Source organism: Pezoporus occidentalis, unplaced genomic scaffold, assembly GCF_034315485.1.
Source record: "Pezoporus occidentalis ecotype Australia unplaced genomic scaffold, CSIRO_AGI_Poc_V1 ctg1, whole genome shotgun sequence".
Classification (NCBI taxonomy): domain Eukaryota; kingdom Metazoa; phylum Chordata; class Aves; order Psittaciformes; family Psittacidae; genus Pezoporus; species Pezoporus occidentalis.
In genome coordinates, this window is record NW_026912778.1 from 17,366,798 (window position 1) to 17,385,355 (window position 18,558).

An 18,558-nucleotide genomic window follows, 5' to 3' on the forward strand; every position below is an offset into this window, starting at 1 on the left:
CGGCTGCGTTCCGCCTTCGAGGCGCCTCAGCACCACCTGCCTGGCCCGGCGGCCCCGCCTCTCACCGGGACTCGTGCCGCGGTCTGCCCGTGCCGCCGGCGGCCAGGAGATGGCGGTGGAGCCCGCAGGAGCGGCTCGGCACGTTCTCCGAAGGCGGCTGAGAGGGGCGTGGGGCAGAGCCGGTGCCCACCCGGCTGTGGATGCTGTGCGGCCACACGGGCTCTGCCGCGGATGGGCCCGCCCGCCGCTTCCTCTTCCCCCGCTGGCCCGGCGCCCCGCGGCGGGTGAGCGCTGCCAGGGGACGCGGCCGGGGGAGCGCTGGTCTCCTCCTTTCCGTCCCGTCCAGAAGGGCCTGAGCTCCGCGCAGCCGGATTTCTCCCGCGTCACGGCAGGGAAAGGTCGGGGCAGGAGGCGGCTCGGAAGGGGAATCTGCCGCCAGCTCCGACACTTCGCCCCTGCCCCTCCCTCTTCCCCAGCGGCCTTCACCCAGCGCGAGGCACGGAAGCTGGGGCTGGGTGTAACAGGCCCGGTGCCCGGTTAAGAAGGGAAGTTCACTGCGGGCCAGAGCGGACACCTGCCCGTGGCCGATTGCAACCACTCTTTATTGCCACGAAACGCAGCCCTCCCGGCGTTGTTCGCAGCTACATCCTTAGCCTTAGAGGAAGCAGCGAGTACAAAGTAATACCCTGTTCTTGGCTGGCGTGCTATGCCATGGGTGAGTGAGTGACTGTCGGCAGACGTCTGAGCAGGTGCTGTGGCTGGGCAGGAGCGAGGCAGTCAGCCGGTTCACTTCGTGGTGTCCGCCCAGTTGTTGGTAGGCTGCGTTCCGTCGAAGACCCAGTGCAGCTGTTCTTTTGATCCTCCTAAGAAATAAGAGCCTGGATTTAAAATAAAGGTCCAGTTCAGAAGATAACGTGTGAAACATCATAGTGAGTCTTCCCCTCTTCCTTACAATGGACACTCAGTCCTTGAAGGGCCTCTCTCAAGTCCTAATGGGTTATCTCAGTAATCTTACTTCAGTGCCACCTGCCCTGGGCAAATGCACAGTGTCGCCACTGTAAATCACAGCCAATTGCATACACCAGTTAACATGCAGTTTTGGCTCCCACCTTCTCCAGCAAGTAATCTTAGAAATTGAATGGTCACCATTCCTATACAAATAGGAGGCTTCTTACTGAAAACAGAAGTACACAAAGTTGGCAGTTCTCATGTCCAGAAAACTTACTAGCTTCTTGCATACTACTGCTTTATGAGCCAGTTAGAAGAATCAAAACTGTGAGGGTTTTGGGAATCTCAGGAGTCTTACATTAACTTGTTTTCCTGTAAATGATCCAGAACTGTTCTTGTAGAATAGGAAGTTTTTTTTTGAGTATTTGATCCTTGCAAACCAGATTGATTTAGTTATGTGTAGTACACATATTTCAGTTAATAAGAATGACATCCTTGAGGAGATCTTCCCAATGCAGCTTAGAGAATATGCTGTTGTTACACTAATGATTACATAGTTGGGTTGAGAAAACAGCAGTAAGTGTTACAATAAAGATATGTGAGAAAGTTACATTTCTTCAATAGGTAAATGCAAATATTTTGGGAGATGACAGTTGTCTTTCCAAGACACAGTGCCCCAAAACACTGGAGCACTTTTGCATTCCTGAGATAGGAGGCAACATGTGTGTTAAGTACTAATATTAATTATTACTATTATTAATTAAATAATATTTTGAATACCTCAGCTCTGTGTCTGCTTTGTTCTTGCTGTTGTAGCTTTCAGCTTCATTCCAAGTGGGAGAGTTACCGGGAGGCTGCTTATTTTGGGGATTCTTCACTATGTTGAAGTGGAAGTGTAGCTGAATAACTTGTAATTCCAGAGAAATGTATGCTGAAGACAATACAGGAAGTTAATGGAAAGCTGCAGCTTGTTGTAACCTACTGTATACTCCTGATTTTATGTTTTTATTATTTATTTTCTCCAGTGACTCAGCTTTTTTAATCCTCATGAAGTGCTTAAAACCCATTGGAGCAGTTAGAAGCCAGAACAGTCAGTACTTTCAGTGATGATTTTTATGCAGCTGTCTGCACAGGTGGGCTTTGTGAGCATATCAGAATAAGACGACTTTGTGTCATTGATCGATGTAAACCTCTTTAAAGTCTTACGCATTTTCTCCCTTGTCTTTTTGCATTAAGTGACAAGTGACTGATGGAAAATTAAATTGCTCTTATTTAGTCAGGGTGAGGAAGGCAGTGAAAAGCTGTGGCTCTCCCAACATTACATGGATTTTCAAACTTAAACTTGCGTGGCTGATAATAAAATACAGATTGGTTTGAACACAATGCTTAACTGAGTCATTTTAACAGGGGGAGAGGTGGTCATATTGCTTCTGTTCCACTACTTAAAAAAGGATTGTTGTCAGAATATCTAGAGTGTGTGAAGCAGAGGTTGCTTGAACATTACAGCTGTGTAACTGACCCCAGAATAAGTGCAGGAAGTGATTTATACAGTAATGTTATGAATGCCAAAATCTATTCAGATTATTGTTGCATATGCTTCCTGTTTTACTGTGTCCTTTGCAGTTGTTTGAGCCTTGTTTCGTGCCACCATTCTCAGAAGGTACTTTTTGAAAAGCAGCAGTGCCCTGTACATTGTTAAATAAAATGCCAGCCCATGCAGCAAAGTGCTAGGGAAAAATTACAGTTTAGAAGTTTGAATTACTCCAGAAAAGCAATTCCTTCTTGGTTTTCCCTGGTAGTACAATTCTCAGGCATGGACTCTTAAACTTTTTGGAATCTATTTATTCTTAGATTTTTGTATTATTTTTTTTTTTAAGGATATTTGTAACTGGATTGTGTTTGTTAGAAATGCAGGTGTGGTTTGTGATAGGCTTGCATTATGAGTCCTGTGGAATCCAAGCTTGAGGTGACAGCTATGAGGACAGCAGCAGTACAGTGATTCTGTACATTTTCAGTACAGCACACCAAAGTTAAATTTTTGACCTGCAATACAGTGAAAACTAGGAAGGTTTGGGATGACTTGTTCATATTTATTCTCATTTCTTTATGTTTCAGAGTGCTATGCCAGGTCATGATCCAGCATCTACTGTACTTACTGACTTCCCTGTTTGAATTAGGCTATACCTAACTGTATAGCTAGTGATACACTGTGCTGTAAACTGTACATGATCAGGTGACTGGATGCTATCTGATGTAAAAAATACACTTTCAACTTGGCCATTATTATTTCTAGGCGAACACTGAACTTACAGTATCAATCTTATGCTTTGGCTTTTTATCTTAGAGCCTAGGAGAAAGAGAGGGAGCCAAGTGTAAAACACATAATTTCTGCTGATCAAGATCAGCAGCAGGGTACAAGGAAAGAGACAATTTCTTCTGAAACAACCCAATAGGAAAATCAGACATCTCCACTAAAGCAAATTGGATGGGTATGCTGCGTTTCCTCCCTCTTATTTTGATGTTATTACTAGTGAATAACTAGGATTTTGCATTGGTCACTTTTCTGAAGAAACAGATGTCTGTTACCTTAAGCATAGAAATGAAGAGAAGAGAGGGCTATGCGGTACTCTTGCTGGTTCACTACACTCAGAGGGCTAGGAGCTTTTGAGTCTTAAGATAGTGGGCTCTGATTTATGCTATGCTAGGTAAACTAGTTATTAACTGGCAGAGCCCTAATGTCTAAGTACTAGTCCAGTATAACCTGTCCCCATCAAGTCATGCGTGCAGGTGTGTATGTATTCTGAAGGGGGACGGGAAGAGTACCGCACAAGAACCTGACCTCCAACTGTACAGAAGATAGGCATTCCTCTCCCCTCTGGTGGAGAAATCAAGGAATTTAAACATGATATGACCTTGTTGCTAAACAGTCACTGCCAGAGAACACAAAATTGGGCTGATCTGCAAGGAAAGGTGACCTCGGAGCTACACAACTGTCCTATATTAGAGCTGACTTTGAGCTAAAACAACTAAACCCCTGGCAGGGTGTATTTAGGGGCAGAAAGGTTGCAAAGCCTGTTGGAACACTTAGGGCTCTGACACTCATTTCCTTCTCTTTCGATCAGCCTGTTTGGATTTTACTGTGTTTGCTGTGACCTTGCTTTGAAACCAGTTTGGAGTGGTTCTGTAGGGTCTGGAGTGGAGTCAGTTCTGTACTGTTTACCTGAGCAGGACCGCCATTCACTTTAGTGAGAGCAGTGCTTGACGAAGGACTGATACATTTATTAGCTAAAAATTGAAATGCGTGTTTGAGGCCAAGAAATACATTTAATTAATTATGCTTACAAAATTGTGGATCAGTCAGGCATAAAATGAGGTAGAATCCCATGCTCTTTTTCCCAAGGCACTGCTTGTTCCACAAAGTCTGGTTTTGCTTTCAAGAATAAGTATTATTTGTAGATGTGTTTTTACAGATTGTTAAAGTTTCAACTAATTTTAACTTGATGATTCTTTTTTTTCCCCCAGCTTTTGTTGCTGAGCACAACATCATATGGTATGGGGTATCCCTTGGGTCAGTTGTGGTCAGCTGTCCCAGCTGGGTGTCCTACCAAATTCTTGTGCGTCCCTAGCCCATTTGCTTGTGAGGCAGAAACAGAAAAGGCCTTGACTTTGTGTAAGCACCGGTCAGCAATAACAAAAACATCCCTGTGTTATCAACACGCGTTTGGTCACAAATCCAAAACACAGCGCTACACCTGCAGCTGTGGAGAAAAGAAACTCCCAGCCAAAGCCAGTACACCATGTATTTCAGATGTCCAATAATAATACTATGAGTGCTAACACTGGTAACTGAGTTATCTCTTTAAAGAAACTAGAATAATCCATCCATATCTCAGTACCCTGGGTAGTGGAACACAAGAGAGCACACTGTCACTTCTTTCTCACAATCAAAATGGAAAAAAAAAAGGGCTACCATTAGCCTAAAAGAAGCCTCCCAGCAATCTGATTATTATGAGAATGAAGCAGTATGGTTGAGTTCAGTTAATGCCATGAATATATTTAAACTGCTCAGTTAAGCCAGTTAGGGGAATCTGGCAGAGTTTATGTTGACCCTTTTCTGAATACTTGCAAAATCTGCTTTTAGTGAGCTGAAATTGTCTTTTGTATGGGGCAGGACTTAATTTTTAGAAACTAATGCTCTGCCCTGCTTACTTCCTGTCATTCCTTTCCCAGAAAGATGATGTATCTATCTCATGAGAATGAAGTGGCTAACAGAGATAAAGCCATATACTTCTGGGGTAAGCAGCAGCTGAGATATTTTAGGGAATGTACAGGATGAGTGGTTTTAACTTAAAACCTATGTAGTCCTTTCTGTTTCTGTATTGGGATATCAAGTATTTCATCACACTGCTAACAACAGAACAAGGGGGTTTGCTTGTTTGGTTGGGTTTTGCATTGTATTTTATTTGTTTTTTAAATAATTTGTCTTCTTCATTTGATACCTTTTTTCTTCCTGTAAGATTAAATTCAATAAGCTAACCCAAGTTTATCCTTTCAGCCAGTGTTCTATTGTCCCATCTCACAAATCCACAGTGCTGGAGAAATTTCAGGGAGCCATGAAGAATGTAGAAAGGAAAGTTTCTGGTGCAGAGGTGAGTGATCCAAACTTGTTCTTACCACGCTGAGAATGACTTTTTGATGTACTTCTGCAAAACTGGCTCCAAAATAGCATGCCATTTATTGTAATGCATTGGATTTTGTTGAAATATTCTTGTAGGTTAACTCTGTCACCTTATTTTAAATTGAGCAATATGTTATTCTAGGGTTAATTGAATTTTTTTGCATAATCAATCCTTGTAAGTAAAGAGGGTTGAATTAAGCTGTTGTTTAATATGAACTTACATTAACAATCACAGCATTGGTTCTATTCTTGAAGTCTGTATTAAAACAACCTTAGGCATATTTTACTATATTACATCCTTGCCTTTGAATGAAAGGTAGGCATGGCTGTGCATCTTGGCTAAGTTAAATTCTTTAGGTATTAGGACATCTAAAAAATTAGTTACCAGGTGTTTTAGTGCCTTTTAAGCCCATCATGTGAGTTTGTATCTAAATTACACATTTTCTGAAAGAAGACTGAAAAGGGTTTCAGCATTTAATCAGAGATGCTGTCCTTACTAGTGTTGCAGTATTAAGGAGATATTCAGATTATGGAAGTTGTTATTTAATAAATAGATATCATGCAGTAGCTGCAGATGCTACAGCATGCCTGATGTCTGGCACTGTATGAACTGCTTGAAGAGATAGTAATCCAAATGAACAGATACAGTAGATGATTAAGATAATATGCAAATTTAATGTTTAAAAGATGAGTAATGTGTTTATAAACATATCTGATATTCAACATATAAAAGTGTAATGTGTTTAACAAAAAGGTAACAAATTTTGCCTAACACCAGATACTCTCCTCCTTGTATTTTTACCGCTCTTCCTTTGTCTCTTGGCAGCATGCCTGTTACCCAGGGGTTAGTCTCGAAGGGTAAATGTAAAAAATTCATGAAGGTCCTAAGTTATGAAATTGAGGCTCCGCAATTTCTACTGAAATGCAAGTTTCCTTAAAGCCTTCTGTTTTTCAAGATCAATATTCCTCTCACTCATCGCCATCACTGTTGCAGTGATTTGATCATTATGTATGCATTACCACAGTCATGCTTTTGAAAGAACATGAACTGAAAAGAGAATTCATTAATTTAAAGACTGGTGGCTACATTCTGTTGCCATGATGACATGTATTTGAGTAGACTCTTTACTGGGGCTGTTTGTAGGGCAGAGCATTCTACAACCTGAGCAGGGGCACCAGGATCAGGTACTGTAGTTCTAACTGTTAGTTTATTTGAAAAATGCTGGCAACATTTTTACGGTGACCATGTATCAGTATGAATACAGCTTTGGTGTAAAGGGACAAGGAATGCTGCCAAAGTGAGGAGACAGAGAGCTTTTTATAGAGATGGCCTGTTATCTGCAGGCTAACACAAAAGAGAATTGTATTCCATTTATGTAGTGGACGAGCCTGCTTCTACACATTGCACCTTGAGTTTCCCTTCTGGGGGTCTTGACTAATAATAATATCAAGGTTAGCATTTTGGGTAGAATGAAGGGCATCCACCCTAATGACCACTGAGATGGGTGTATGCCGTAGGAACAAGTAAGACAGTCCTTCAGCCTGCATCAGTGGCCAGTTACAGCAAGGGGAGGTAGGAGGAGAAAAAAAATGACAAAGCCTGAAGCAAGAAGCAGGAAAGAATCCAGGGGCTATAAGGGGTGCCCCCGGAAATCATTCTCCTCTGTCTTTCCACATCTTTCCCCCAGAAGAATGTGATTTTTTATGCCTACAGAAATGCCTGACTTAGGAAGAGTGAATAAGCTTTCCATTATATCTCTGTTCTTCCATTCTTCCCCCACGTAACAAAGCTATTACTTTCCTCACTTGGCATTACACAAAATGGCTATTCATCACTCTTTTGTATTACCCACCTTGCTTCTAACTCTGTTTGTGCATTATTGGTAGGTACAATGGCAAGGACTGTCTTTTCCTGCTCAGAAAATCCTTTTACATTTTGGCAATTGCTGGAAATGGAAATTAATAATAATGAATGGGGGCTTATTGGCTGAGACATTTAGATGTCATCTTTTGCAGTTTATGTCCCACAAAGCAATTACAAAAATGGGGAATGTAGGCAAGAGATTACTTCTTCAAGAACATTTACCAGCTTGCTGTGTGGTTGTATTAGAGGTAATTCAGCAAAGTTCTTTAATATTTTATCGGATTTCAATACTGTAGGCATTGCCATCATACTTGCAAAGAATGTGAAGTAAAATTGGGATCTAATGAGAAAGAGGGTTCAAATCCTTCAGCTTCTTAGTCTCAGATAGGCAATCTCAAAATTTAAAATGAATCCTCATTTTATTTACCCTGTTGATGGCATTTTTGTTTGGAACCTTTGAACAATATAGTGAAAATGATGCATCTGAGCATTATTCAAGGAAATATTATATTATCTACCTGTGGTTTCTGATGAAACTTGTTTCTTCATTTTTTGCCTTACATACGTTTCATGCTAATTTGAAATCTCCCACTTCTGAGGAATTCCTGCTTTAGCTGTACCAGAGTATTGCTTATTCATCTAATTGGAATTAATTTGGATTGACTACTTGGATAAAAACAAGTATAACTCCTTTAAATTTCCAGCCTTTTACTTAAGAATCTAATAATTATGGGTAATGTTGATATTTAAAGATACATTAAAATATTGCTAATCTAAAGGCAGACATAGTTGGGAGTGGGTTTGCTTATTTGGTGGTTGGTTAGGGTTTTTTTTTTTGCAGGCAGCACTGTGGCTTGGCTAGGGCCTTAGTAAGGGGACTGTAAGAGTGATGCTAGAGCAACTACATGGTGGGGCAGGGGATATTTTAACCCCCAAAAGGGGAAAGTTCCCTTTGTGAAAAAGGAGGGTTTACAGGGTGGAAGGCAGGGGAGTGTTTAAAAGCACTTTCCCCTCTTTGTCTGGGAAAAAGAGGCCAGCAGTTGGGCTGTTTAAAAGCATTTTCACACTTTCTGCATGTGGTAAGCTGGCCTACATTTCTCACAGGCAGGAGAATGTGTGAAACTGTTAGCAAATAGCTTGGCTGCCTTCAAGATTGGAGAGCAGAGGGCCTGTTTGAAATCCTGCCATGTGAGTTTGTTATGGCTCTAACTGTGGCTTGGAACAGAAGTCTGATGCAGAAATCATTGAATTGAGTCTGTTTGGTCTGTGTTATGTAGAAATTTAGATAAGGATATCAGTAATGATCCCTTTCTTGCTCTAAAGTGCATGGCTGCAGACAACTTATAAGGAGGAGTGTCCTGGCAGAACCTGTTTCCTTACCCAGAAGAGAGATTTTGACGGATTTTTACTATGCAACAATACATTACGGCAGCAAGGATAGTCCCGAAAGAAGCTGTTAGAATAAATTCCTGGTTTTAATCAACTTTGCCACTGCTTGAGCATTTTATGTCAAGAGCTGCAAGTGCTCACCCACTAGCAGAAAAAGCACTTTGGCTTAGGCTCCACTAATGGGGCTGCTGCCAAAAGGGGCAGTGCTTCTCCTGTGCTAGCTGTAGAGCTCGCGAAGCACTGTGGCCCTCCAGATCAGCTCACTGCTCTTGCTGGGTATCAGACCCATAAGGAAAAGGGGAGAAAAAAATCAAACCTTTCTGAGTGGTAACTTACAAGTGCCAGCATGAAGGAGGGAGCGAGCCAGACTTCGGTAACTGTGAATGAATGACACTCTAAATCCGTTAGCAGTTGTAAGCTTAATTAAGCCCTTGCATTACTGTGCTGATTAAGTGGTTTTGAAGATTTTCTCTTAAATAAATGTTTGCTTATTAGGCCAGTGTCCTCACCTATTTTGAACAAGGACCCCAAATCATGTTTAATTGAGGATGGTCACTCACTGGCAGTTACCAGTGTAGTGGAATCAAATGTTGACGGCAGGATTTCCCTCTGCTGTTCGTCAGAGCTGAAGCTTGCTGGACCTTAAATCCAATCATATTCTCCTTTTCAGCTTTTCCCTTTCCCAGCCTTCCTCTCTGGGCTGACAATATTTTTTCTGGTGTGTAAGTTCCAATTAGCTTTTAAATCGATTCCAAATTGTCTCAAATACAAAGGAGTCTTGCAGCTGTATGAAGGGAAGAATGCAGGATGCCAGAGGCCCCTCTCTTTGTTTTCATCCTGCAAAGGATCCTGGAATTTCTGCTATGGAACGTGTCCACTGTTCCAGCTCTCACATGTTCAAAGATGGTGCACTTTTACCAGCCATGTGATTTGTTTTCTAAAAGGGCAAGAAAGCTTAGTCAGAAACTTAGTCTGAAAATGAACATAAGAGGAGGATTTATTTTGAATTTTAATTGCTGGAAGGAAAAAGCCATTGTATTTCGGCCACTCTGATATTTGGAATTTGCCAGAAATCAGTTTTGAGGGACAGGTTTTAGAAACTTGGGAAAAGAAATACTGTAAGCGTTGTGTTGTTTTCTGCATTGTTAAGTGGTGAAAATAACCTTTTATGTTTTAATACAAATTCTGAATTTAGCATGCTGCGCTCTAGAAATGTACAGAGACCCTTCTGACTGCTTCTCGCCACTGTCCATGCTAAGCATACAGCAGCACAAGCTCTGGCATTGCCTGAGAGAGCCACCCAGGTAAAACTACATTCGTGTTGCTGAGCCCAAAGGTAATGTATTTTATCCTCGGGGACTTTACAGAGTTCTCAGTGAAATCATCAAGAAGCTGCACATTTTACAACAAAAGCAAGGTGCCACTCAGCTAAATAAGGGGTCCTTTAATTTCATTTACAGATATGCCGAAGATGAGAAAAATCCTATGTATCAGCTGCTGCTTTCACAGCTTTTATTCAGTAGAGAAGAAATGTCTTTGGTTTGGTGTAAATTGGTTTATTTGAAGTAGTTGCACAGTGTTACATAGTTCTGTTCATAGTAAATAACGGTTTCTTGTCATGCACTTTTGGGTTTTTCCTCTTCTAAGCAAGTTGTGGTTTATTTTCCTCCCTTCAGTGCAATTTAGCTCTTATTGATGAAAAATTAAATTTGTCTATTGCACTTAGATACTGGCAAGCAAAATGGCATACACTGGAATGTTTGCCTTTTATGTCAAAAGGAAAGAGTGCGAGGATGTTTACATGCTGTTAAGCAGCTATTCAGACTCTGAGCTGACTCATTGTTTCTGGGGTATTTTAAAAGTACTAAGCTAGAAGTTCATTCGGTTATTGTCATGCTGCAGTTGCTGCGCTGAACCAACTTTTAATAGCCCAGTTTTACACACACGTCCACTTTGTCAGGGGTATCGGAAGTGTGTGCCACCTACATAATGAACAAGAAAAAAAGGTCTGCACACGATCCAAGGCTAGTAGATGTTGGTGAAAGAAACAGATGGCACATTCTCTCTACTAACAATATGACACACAAACTGCCATGAAATATCTTAGGAATCTAAAGTAGACACTTCCCCTAAACACAGCAATGGTGTTCACATGGAAATCAAATGTATGGGCACTGAAAACTTTGGGCTTCGCTGTCAGTCAATGAAGGCTGTCTTCTGTGTTTGTCTCTCTTTTTTGTTTGTTTATTTGGTTTTATACTATGCCTATGGGTAGTACCCCTCTTTTGAACTAGATTCTTTGGGCATCTTTACATAGGCACAAAGAGATTCTGCAAAGAGAAGTATAAAGTGACTAACAGTTGGTTACTACACACAAAAGGCATTTTAGATTTAGCAAGCTAAATACCACCCTATTGAGGCACTTGGAGAGTCTTTCCTAGCCAGGCAGCCACCAGGCAGAAGGAGAAGGGTTACACTAACTAGCCTCCTTTCTTCTTTTGCTTTAAGGTTATACACCTTTCCAAAGGGATGAATTGAGCTACTAAGCTTGAGCTATTGCATTCTTGACGTACTAAGAACACCTGCCTCACCGGGGGCTTTTACACCTTTTAACTCTACAGACTTTTTCCACAGCTCTTTCTCAGCAGCCTGCACCAAGGGTACACAGCTGTGCTGTATCAGAGCTGATGCTTGGTGTACCAGCAGGTAAGGCTTGGGGCCGCTTGAGCAGGGCTATGGGGAGAGGGGATTGCACAACCACAGAGAAGTCAACCTCTTTTGTGAAAAAATGCAGCTGTCACTCGTGTACTGTGATAGCAGCAAAACTTGTGTGGTGACATGTCTTAGCTACTGTCCCTTCACCTCACGTCTGCTGGCAAGAAAACAGCAACAAACTGCACCAAGGTTGGTTGTGCCTGGGCTGTCTGAGGCAAGCCATTACATCCATGGGATGCCGAGGACAGCAGTGCGTGTGACAGAGGTTGTTCTTGTGGTCAGTGTTACCTCCTGGGATTGCAACTTAGTTACTCAACTTTGCTTTAAATATAATATTCAGGCTCCCCATTACTTTGCTGTAATAAATGTACTCTTATATAAAAAAATATTGTCTGCTTTTTCTCTAAATTCATTTCCACTTTGCAAGAGGCAATACTCTGATGAGCTAATTGTGTGGATCTGAGTTCAGGAGTTACTGTGATACTGTTCTGGAAAAAAGGCTGTTTGTGACTCTAAGCTGTATTAGCACTAAATTTGTGCATATCAAAGGGAAAAGGGAGCACAGCTTATGGGCAAAGTGTTCTTTAGAAGGTCTTTAAAAGCATTCTTCTGTACTTCAGAGGATTTATGCCCAAATAATTTTTTAAGCCTGTCAGGTATTGGGCTCCACGTAATACTCCTTGGTTTGAGAAATAACAGGGCGTGTGTTTTGGCAAGGTTATTAATTAATTTTGTCAAAATACAATTTCTACTGCTTCGCTTGACGAACAATCCAGTCAGGTGTGCAGCTGGGCTACAAGCCTTTATGAGGTAGTACTGGTATTGCAGTATTTCTGAAATACAGCTTAAAACGTTTAAAATAATGTAGAACTTAACTGACTCTCCCAAAAGCACCAGCTACAACAGGAGAAGGAAGACTCAGCACATTCTGTGTCGCGGCACTTGATAAAACTGGGGGCAACTGACTTTGCTTGTTCTGGGACTCACAGGGTGTTGGAATTTTCCCAGTGGCTGGAAGCGTGTTCTAGGGCTGGAATCAGACAAAGCTGGATGTTTTATCACTGGATGGTTTACAGGACCTAGTTGAACTTTTAAGCTTCTTAGGATTTGACAAAGAAACATGAGATAATGCCTTGTAGCTCACCAGAGAAGTTCTATGAGAAAGCAGGCGTTGGGGTGTTGGGAGTTGTGCTGCATGGTGCAGAAAGGGATGTTTAAGTGCATACTGATTATTTTACATTATTACTTCTTGCAAAAGGGAGCCAGGAAGAGCTGGACAAAACCTTATGTGCTCTCATGGCCAGACCCTCATGCTTTTTCTGCTTGGGAAGATAAACTCCTGAGGATTAACAAAGAGCTCTAAGAACTGTAAGTTCCTACAGCCATTTTGTGGTAATTATGCACAATTTAATGAGCTAACCTATACTGACTGTTTCTAACATGCATTCCATACAAGTCACCTGAAGAATCTGGTTTTAATTGAGGCAGAAGTTGAATACATTGAATTTGGGGGTTGCTATTTGAAAAAAAAAATTGGGAAAGATTTGAGGTAATCAGTTGCTTTTGTAATCTCTATTTCAGTCTGGAATAAAAGGGGAAGGGATCTCCAGGAGCAGAAATAGTTGACTTTACAAAGGATCAAGCATTGTTTATATAGTGCTAAAATGTCTTTTCGTATTTTCTTCTACTGATAAGAAGATATACATTCCCCTTTGGCAGGAAGATGTTGCAAAAAGGCTAAAAAAATCCAATTAACATATATAGCTTCCTATTAATCGTTTGTATCTGGAAAGTAGCTTACTTTCTTCACCCAGGGAAAAGGGAGTTTAACTGTGTGCTCAGACATATCTCAGCTTAGTTAAAGTCCACGTACTTGCTAAAATCAAGAAACATGATACATCCTTCAGCTGTAATGCATGCAAAGTGCAAAGCTTCATGTAAGCCTCAATCCACTTTATGAAATTATGAATAGAAAAAGGGTCAGAGTAAAAGAGGAAAGCTATAATGACGTTAACCTCAAACTGCAGTAGATTGCTTCTCTTTGGGGATTTTTATATTAGCTATTTGAAATAATTTTACAAATACTGTATTCCATCCGAATTAAAAAACAAACAAAAAGTTAGAAGAGAAAGCAACTGTAGGCTGAAAACAAAGCATATTCCTGTTTAAATCCCAACTTAGTAGTTGGACTTTAGGCAGGTCAGCTGGTCTATAATTCTCTTAAAACTGGGAATGAAGGGGAGATGAAAGCTCACTATCAGAGTTTTTATAAATCCCTATAAAAATAAGATATGGCTTCTTTTATTACATTTTGAGAGGAGAATGAGAGAGTAGGGCGTGCTGTAAAATGACAGTTAATGGGAGGGGAGGCAGAAGTTGCAACAGCAGCATGCTGGACCAGGCCAAGTGGGAAGCATGAAGGGGCAGTTGGCTCCAGCACCACTCGAGTGCCTCTGACAGCAACGCTAGTTTGGGAGCAGCAGCTTCTTCCTCATAACTATTTTTAACAGTGAAAGAGCTCTGGCATTTTGTCCCACTTACCCAGCTCGTTTTTGGCATCATGCACAGGAGCTCCATTTGAGAGAGCCAAAAGGATCCAGCTTCTGACATCAGTATTGCGGTAGTTGTACATCTTGGAAATACTGAGCCACTTGTGCTTACAGACTTAGGTTATATAACGTGTACTGTTTTCCCAAGCGTGCACTTCATTTGAGGAATCACCCCTAAAATAGGTGGATTTGTAAAGTCCTATAGTGCCACAAGTATACTTGTGACATATTATGAAGAATCATTACAGCTTTCACAGCAGGATGTTATGCCTCACAAATCTGTTAATGTTTTATTGAGGGAGTGGACATGGGAGCAAAGGGATCTACTCCATCCATACTGTGCACATGCCTTGGTATGAGTTTGGGGTTTTTCCTCTTCTTTTTTCTTTCTGATAAGTCTCTCAAGACAATGAGGTTCTCAAGAAATAAGTGAGACTCTTCTCTAGGCTGGTTTACAATCTAGAAGGCTTGAGAGGGCATCTGCTCACCATATTAATGGACAATCTGACAAAGGAAAATGTGACTAAGTTTCTTGATGACAAAACGACAGCTACAAAAAAATCTCAGTAGTGAGAGCCTCTAAACTCATTGGCATAGGAAAAAGTACTAACTGCATCACAAAGCTGGTTTTAAATTACTCTGACATTCTCAGTGCAGAGATCTGGGAGTCATTTTGCATAGCTTTGCATAGTTGCAAGACATAGTATCAGTGGTCTATAACAGCCAAAAGGCAAGTAGAATATTAACAATTCCTAGGAAAAAAATGGGGAATATATAGCCTTATACAACAGAGCAATTCTGTGGCCTGTCCTCATCTTGAATATTGTGGTGTTTCCAGTGCACCTCAGAAAGTGTACAACAGAGCTGAGAGAGAGAAAAAATTAAATGAAAAAAGAATGATCAGAGGTACAAAATTATTTCTTCACAAGAGCTTCAGTAACTCACTTTCCAGGTTGAAAACAACACAAGATGAGGAATATGGTATCTGTAACACTGTGAAAGATCAATAGGGAATGAGTAATTGCTGCTTTTGTAAAATGACAACTAGTTGGGATTCAGTGAAATCAGATTTAAAGCCAACAGAAGTGCTTCTTTATACAGCACAACTCCATCACGAATGTTCTTGCCACAGAACACGGGAAAAGAACAGCTCCAAAAGGCATGGTCTACAGAGGCTCGGTGGCTGTGAAACATCGGGATTTGCATAATCCAGGTGCAACCTTCGTGTCAGGAAGAAGCTTCTCTGCTGTAGTCAGAGAAGGACAGGTGGGCATAGCGGTGAAAGAATAACTTCAAGAGGGATCCCCAGCCAGCGTGGGAGATGGGGTGACCATTATGGTGATTCCTATGTTCTTACAGCTAATGAGAAAACAAATTAAGCACCTTGCCAAATGAACCAAACGCCAGGTTGCCAATATCTGGAAGCAGAGACTGAAACACCTTCAGTCTGTGCAGGGAGCACAAGATTCAAGATTCCTGAGAAAACACACCTTTGAATTATTTTAATTACAATATAGTATTTGTCTCTGCTGCTGAAGGATAAAAAAATACTAAGGTGGGAATGGCTGTTTTTCCCATTGTCTTTGACACACAGATTATTTGAGAGCAGTGGCACCTCCCAAGCAGGTGCTAGAATCTTGCATGAAAACCCCACTTACCTGAACTTTTCAGTGTTGCTTCTCACGTATGTATGTTCGGAACATTCAGCAGCAGTGCTGTGGTGGTTAGGCACATCAGCAAGCTCAGGTATTTCAGTGCAAGAAACAGCTTTAATACTTCCTCCAGAGGTGTAGTTTAAATCTACCCTTCACTCACGCCAGCTCTGGGCTGAGATTTGCACTGAACTGGACATGCCCAAGTTTACTTCCTGCTATGCTGTCACGTGTGTAATACTTCAAAATACTAATCTGAAACCTTACCCAGCAGGCAAGTGCTTGCTATTTAATCACTCATTCCCACAACGAGCTCTACAGATCCAGTAGGGTGTAACAATATTGGGAGCTGCCCTGGCTGCTGTCAGACACAGCCTGCCCTTGTCCAGGCAGGGGGCTCACCCCACGCTGCTGAGCAGATGGCAGCTTGGGCAGCTGCAGGCTGGCCTGGCCTTCTATGTGCTTCTTCTCCTCCACTTCTCCCTGAGCAGCAAGGACCTGGCAGGCTGAAGGGTCTCCTCCTCACTCGCTTGCTGGTCCCACTGACTTGTGTCTACAATGCAGCCTTCAAAGCTGGCTGGCAGCGGCACGTTCTCTAGCATGTTGAGAGCAAGAGAGTTAAAATTAACACAGCCCTTTGTAGAATGGTTTGGCTTGGAAGGGACCTCGAGGATCACGCAGGTCCAATCACCCTGTCATGGGCAGGGACACCTTCCACTAGACCAGGTTGCTCCAAGCCCTGTCCAACCTGGCCTTGAATATTGCCAGGGATGGGGCATCCACAACTACTTGGAGCAACCTGTGCCAGTATTTTACCACCCTCATTGCTTCTTCCCGTTATCTAATCTAAATCTCCCCTCTGTCAGTTTAAAGCCATACCCCCTTATCCTAAAACTACCTGCCCTTGAAGAAGTCCCTCTCCAGCTTTCTTGTAGTCCCTTTAGGTACTGGAAGGCTGCTTTAAGATATCCCTGGAGCCTCCTCTTCTCCAGGCTGAACAAGCCCAACTCAGCCTGTCTCCACAGGAGAGGTGCTTCAGCCTCTGATCATCTTCATGGCCCTTAACTCTTCAATGCAAGCATGTAGCTGTATACACTGGACTGCATGACAATACCAGCAGAGATGTTTAGTTCTACTTAGAATGGCTTATTCAGAAGATGATTTAGACATTTTCAGTAATCCATCACTGATGTTTGGGCATCAGCTACTGCAACCAGATTTGCTATTTCCTGTATTTTAAAATGCCAGTTATCCTGAGATAGTTAAGATCAACAATTAAATTTAAACCACAGAATGAAGCCAAACAAAATTTATTTTTGTTTTAGATTTATATAGAACCTAATTTTAGCTTATTGAAAATAAAAATCTAATGCACCAGAAATGTGCTTCCTGTATGGATTAGAGAGAGAACGTACAGCATTCCATGTAAGGAATGAACTGGAAAGTTCTGATTTAGAAGCTGTTCATGCCAAGATTGCATATCATGAAAACAGAGTCCTAAATCATCACTGAACAACTGGAAAAACACCACCACAAAGGTTACACACTATGGATTTTTAATCCTGAATAGTTTCAGTCTCCCTATGGAACTCTATCAAACACTCAATTTCTCTTTCATCTTAACATTTTTTCTCATTTCAAGGGTAAGTGACAGTTGTATTTGACTGAATATCTTGTCTCAGGTGATTGTGCAATGTCATTATCATGCATCCTTTTTGTTTACCGCAGCATCACATGATTATAAAGTAGCTCATACAAGACTCTTGCTTTTAGATTTGCAAAGCTATGCTTCTGCTGAACAGGAGATATTATGACTCTGTTGAAACTATGTATTACCCTTCTGCCTGTATCTTAAAAGCTCAGGGAATTTAATATTGACCAATCAAAACCATAAGGTAACTTAGTAACAATAAGTAAAGAAGCAGCAAGTATTAAAACACTGATACATAAGCAGCATAGTAGCTGGTATCCCTAACGTTAAAGAGAGCAAATGCTTTAGATCACAGCTGTTAAAGCCATTCCCCCTTGTCCTGTTAGTTACCAGCATACAAAATGAGCATTCTCCAAACACTGTTGTTTGGGAGAGCTCAGCCTGAAACAGGCATCACCTCTTCAGCATTTAAATGGCAGAGTTGAATACTCTGGTTGCTGTGTTTGTCCTGTACTTGCTGGTCTCCAGTCACTATTTTGTCAGGAAGATGAACACACACATAACCAGAAGCACACAGCAAGACAAAAATACATAGAGCAGCATGCACACAACACTTGATACTGGCAGTGCTGCCACAAGATGCAGTGCAGCAAATGCCCGAGACTGAAAGGCAGAGAATGGCCAGAACAGGAGGGTTGGGCCAAGGTTCCAGTGTGGATATTAAGTACTTGATTACACGTGAGTTCATTGGCACAACAGTAACGTTCACAGCCAATGTCAAGAAATAGAGGAAGTCTCACTTTTCAGTGTCCACATTGCAGAGGTATTTACAGTAACTCAGTCAGCTCCCCAGATGATCATTCACTTATGCAAATAAACAACTTGTACTACAAGCATGAGTTAAGATTCCTGAGAAAAACAAGTTACTATATCCTTATATTCATTTACTTGAGAAAATAAAGTATTATTCCAAATCCCCCAAAATAATGTAAAAGAAAGAAATACTTCTGTTGGCAAGCTTATTGTTCAATAATTTGTCTTTTAGGTGTTGCTATTTCCTCAATGCCATAAGCCTGCTCCTGCAAAGTTTTCTCACCTGGAAACTTCTCATT

General features: G+C 41.5%; 1 protein-coding gene and 1 long non-coding RNA gene across 3 annotated transcripts; one reads left to right on the plus strand and one right to left on the minus strand.

Annotated features, from left to right (window-relative positions):
- Positions 1 to 586: 586 nt before the first annotated feature.
- On the minus strand, positions 587 to 2,453 carry LOC134174091 (uncharacterized). Of its 2 annotated transcripts, none has more exons than XR_009968586.1 (2): positions 1,729 to 2,453; positions 587 to 863 (listed from the first exon to the last, which is right to left on the minus strand). It is a non-coding gene; the product is annotated as an uncharacterized LOC134174091 (long non-coding RNA). The 2 variants fall into 2 exon arrangements; XR_009968668.1 differs by lacking the exon at positions 1,729 to 2,453 and adding an exon at positions 1,226 to 1,563.
- Positions 2,454 to 2,887: 434 nt separating this feature from the next.
- OCIAD2 (OCIA domain containing 2) lies at positions 2,888 to 7,983 on the plus strand. The gene is given in 5 exon segments (XM_062610535.1): positions 2,888 to 2,914; positions 3,300 to 3,437; positions 5,504 to 5,596; positions 6,430 to 6,550; positions 7,765 to 7,983. Coding segments are annotated over 5 exon segments (483 nt in total). The 3' UTR covers positions 7,869 to 7,983.
- The last annotated feature ends 10,575 nt before the right edge of the window (positions 7,984 to 18,558 follow it).